Genomic DNA, 4,397 nt, shown 5'->3' with positions numbered 1-4,397 from the left:
TGGGACGGAAGAGACACAAAGCAGATGAAGAACCATTACATAAGGACAATATACCTCTCGGTGCAGCACTGCGTACTTCAGGTAATTTGGCGTCTCACTCTCAAGCTCTTCTGGCTCTTGCAATGTCCCCTCGATTATCAAGTCCTCATTGTCCCCCAAATCTGTGGACCCTGGTGGACCCACTCTGCGCAGGACCTTTCTGACAATCTGTAGAGGATATCAGACAAACATAAATAATATGATATGTTTGCTAATAGAAATGTTGATATGTAACTTTGGTAATTTTAAAAAATAAAGCAGTGAAGAATGTTCTTTTTACAAAAAAAAAATTCACTGAGCTTAATAATTTAGTTAAAGCTGTGTTCATGTCAAATGTTCAATCAACCAACCATGTGTTCTGAAAATGCTGGGTACAAGTCTGCCTCTGGCTTCAATGCTTTCTGCATCACTCAACATTAGAGTGCTGCAAACATAGTGAGAGGGAAGTCAGAACTACTTACCTGCGTTTGTGCTTTGGGACTTTAATTTAAAGAGCACTAAACACACTGGATATGAATGACAATCATTTATCTAGCATTTTAGCATTATGAATGGAAAGGACCTTTGGAGCACATGAGGACAGAGTTGGAAGATAGAACATTAAACTGTTTATGTTGTTGTTGCACAGGACCAATACTAAAGAAGAAAAGCAGAGGACAGATTAGTCTGATCTCATAATTTACAAATCTGATTCTAGAAAAACCTGTCTGTGGGTATTTAAAAATCAAAGAGAGATTCCCAAATTACATTATTGGGAAAACAGTCACTGATAGAAAAATCAATAAACAAAAGGTGTATTGTTGGGAATGAAGATGTACCCATATGAAATCTGAAAATGTACTTTTAGTTTGTAATGAAATGACCTTCAAAACTTTGCTCATCCAATCATAATGATAAGGCAGGCCACCTAAAACCAACATACAGTATGCAGCAAGAAATAATGGCCAACGTATAAAAATGAATAGGTAGAGGGGTAGTTGTATTCCAGAGACAAACCTACCTTCTTTGTGACTATGTTCCCCTGCTCATCTGTAAATTCCTCTTCTGTCACCTGCTCCCCAGGAATGTCAGGGACTTCATTTCCCTGTAATAAAGGCAAGGTTATTGCACAAAAACTGGAGTAAATATAGACAGGCTGCTGGAACTGTACATACACGATCTGCTACCAGAAATAGCCATCCTGGCTCAGACACATTGGCTATTTTTAAAATGGGAAGTTTGTGAAACAGATGTTAAAGTGAAGCCCACACGTGTTGATTAGATGAAGATGGATGGAGTCTAACAACTTTGAAGAGACCCAGGTATGGCAGGCATCTCAAAAACCAGATTTAGCTTTATTTAACTAAGGGTAACTCTCGTAACCCAAAACTGAGTTAAAACTGTACGTTCAAGCATACCCTCACTCACCTCTGGTGCTATAGATATTGCAGACAAATGAAGGTCACAACAAAGAAACTGATATTTAGGCTACTTTTTTTAGGAGAATGTTGGCAGGCTGCCAGACTTGTAATGTAAACAATCAGCATGTGTTTTTAAGCTAAAGAAACCAAATGGTATCCAATTTTAGAGTATTTGCAGGGATTTACTAGGATCTTTGAATTAGTTCATAGTACAAGGAGCTAGAGAGGCAAGGGGTGAGTAGTTTTGAAAGACGTTTATTGCTTGCTATAAATATGTTAATGCTTTAACTATCATAATCTGGACACAAGTGCACAGTAAAGCCAATAGTGAGATAATGTCCCAGGTAACCACAACATCAAGGCCATTGTAGATGTGTATATCCTTCACTGTGTTGTCAAGTCACCCTGCAAGCTCAGGAGGTGCCCAAGTTTTAGGGTTGTTCCCAGGGTCTTTTAGGAACTTAATAAAAAAATTTACACCAGACTATTGAAACCCCATGAAATTCAGCCCGACTCTCTAACCCCTAGTGAACTCAGGGCACCGTGCAAATGCCATGTCCCTGGCAGCGGGTTTCCTTGTCATTTAGAACTACTTCATCACTGTACAGATGCATGCTCCGTGTGTGTGTGAGGGGAGCAATGGTTAAAGAGGGGGTACTGAGTTAGATGGTGGTGGAAGTGGGTGTGCACAGAGGAGTGGATACAGAGGGAAGAGATGGTGGAAAAAGGGATGTAGGGAAATGTGGTGATAAAAGAGGGGTCAGAGGTGAGCAGTGGTAGAAGAGGGGGTGCGGAAGTTAACAGTGGTGGATTGGCGGGAGCAGATGTAAGCATTGATAGAAGAGAGGGTACACAGGTGATCAGTTGTGGATGCGGGAGTGCAGAGGTGAGCAGTGGTAGAAAATGGAGTGAAGATGTGAGCAGTAGTAGAAGATGGGGTAAGGATGTGAGCAGTGGTGGAAGATAGGGTAAAGAGGTGAGCAGTGGTGGAAGATGGGGTGCAGAGGTGAGTAGTGGTAGAAAATGGAGTGAAGATATAAGCAGTGGTGGAAGATGGGGTAAAGAGGTGAGCAGTGGTGGAAGATGGGGTGCAGAGGTGAGTAGTGGTAGAAAATGGAGTGAAGATGTGAGCAGTGGTGGAAGATGGGGTAAAGAGGTGAGCAGTGGTAGAAGATGGGGTGAAGATGTGGGCAGTGGTAGAAGATGGGGTGAAGATGTGAGCAATGCTAGAAAATGGGGTGCAGTGGTGGACGATAAGGTGAAGAGCTGAGCAGTGGTAAAAGATGGGATGCAGAGGTGAGCAGTGCTAGAGGATGGGGTGCAGAGGTGTGCAGTAGTACAAGATGGGGTGAAGAGTTGAGCAGTGGTGGATTAGTGGGTGCAAAGCTGCACAATGGTATAAAAGTGGTTGCAGATGTAAGCATTTATAGAAGAGGGAGTACACAGGTGATACACTGTGGATGATGGAATGCAGGGGTCAACATGGGTAGAATAAAGGGTACAGATGTGAGTGGTGGTGAATAAAGGAAGCAAGTTACATAGTTACATACCGGTAGTAGGTTAGGTTGAAAAAGACATAAGTCCATCAAATTGAACCACTAGGGAAATAAATGTATCCCAGATAAAAAACCCTATGCATATAGTTGGTCCAGAGGTATGCAAAAAAAAACCCTGGTACAATTTGCTTCAACAGGGGGAAAAATTATTCCTGATTCCATGTGGCATGTTCCCTGGATCAACAGTCTCTGTTATCTTTACTTTAAAGCCTTAATACCCAGTAAAGTAAGTTTAAGTGCTAAGGGGTGGTAGAAGAGGGGATGTAGAACAGTGGTGGATGAGTTTGGGGGAAAGCAGTGGTATGAGAGCAGTTGCAGATGTAAGAATTGAAGAAGAGAGGATAGGCAAGTGATCAGTTGTGGATGACGGAGTGTAGAGGTAAACAGTGGTAGAAGAGAGGGTGCAGAGGTGAGTAGTGGTATCAGAGGTAAGCAGTGGTAGAATATTTGGTGCAGGGGTGAACAGTGGTGGAATATATGGTGCAGAGGTGAGCAGTGCTATAAGAGTGGTTGTAGATGTAAGCATTGATAGAAGAGAGAGTACACAGGTGAACAGTGGTGGATGAGCGGGTGCAGAGGTGCACAGTTGTGGATGAATGGGTGCAGAGGTGCACAGTTGTGGATGAATGGGTGCAGAGGTGCACAGTTGTGGATGAATGGGTGCAGAGGTGCACAATGGTATAAAAGTGGTTGCAGATGTAAGAATTGATGAAAGGCTCTCAGTTGTGGATGAAGGAGTGCAGCGGTTATTAGTGATAGAAGAGAGGGTGCAGAGGTGAGTGGTGGTGAATAAAGGAATACAGTGGTAAGAGTGGTATTGGAGGGTATGCAGAAGTGAATAGTGGTGGATAAGGAAGTAGAAGTGAGTTATGGTAAAAAACAAGGTGCAGAGTTGATTGGTGGTGGAGATGGTCTGTGCAGCTCAATGAGGAGGAAAGATAAAAAAAATCTACTGCAGAAGAAATAAAAATTTGTCACCTCAGAAACATACTTTTTCTTAAAATACCAAAGCTGTTCTAAATAATATCTGATTACTAACTGTAAATTGAATAAGCTAAAACTAAGTTTCTTCTTCTGGTGTGGTACAGAACTAATTGAGAGTTTACAGAACTGAATGTCAAAGGTGATGCACAAACCTATATATGAATAATGAAAAGTACGGTAACAGATTAGTTTTGTAGGTGTATACAGCCGTCCGATAATGATCTCCATCTGTGATGCAAGGAAACACTATCTTTTGGTATTTTGACAAATAGTACGTTTCTGGATCTTTTCTAAGACTCACACAGGACTACACTTTGCTAGTATATCTTTTCTGCAATAAAAAGGGCATTGATTCTGTTGGCAGAGTAGCAGCTGTCAGACTTCATACGCCCTCTCTGACCTGATGACCTGACGTCAT

General features: G+C 41.9%; 1 protein-coding gene across 1 annotated transcript in view; it reads right to left on the bottom strand.

Annotated features, from left to right (window-relative positions):
• The window catches only part of ANK1 (ankyrin 1), a 114,324-nt gene that overhangs the window by 10,410 nt on the left and 99,517 nt on the right, over positions 1-4,397 (bottom strand). The window contains 2 exon segments of the mRNA XM_072399807.1: positions 55-207; positions 1,040-1,123. Of these exon segments, the coding sequence (XP_072255908.1) occupies positions 55-207; positions 1,040-1,123 (237 nt within the window).

This window comes from Pyxicephalus adspersus, chromosome 2, assembly GCF_032062135.1.
Source record: "Pyxicephalus adspersus chromosome 2, UCB_Pads_2.0, whole genome shotgun sequence".
Taxonomy (NCBI): Eukaryota; Metazoa; Chordata; class Amphibia; order Anura; family Pyxicephalidae; genus Pyxicephalus; species Pyxicephalus adspersus.
The sequence above is the reverse complement of the archived record's forward strand: the minus strand, read 5'-3'. Positions and strand labels throughout refer to the sequence as shown.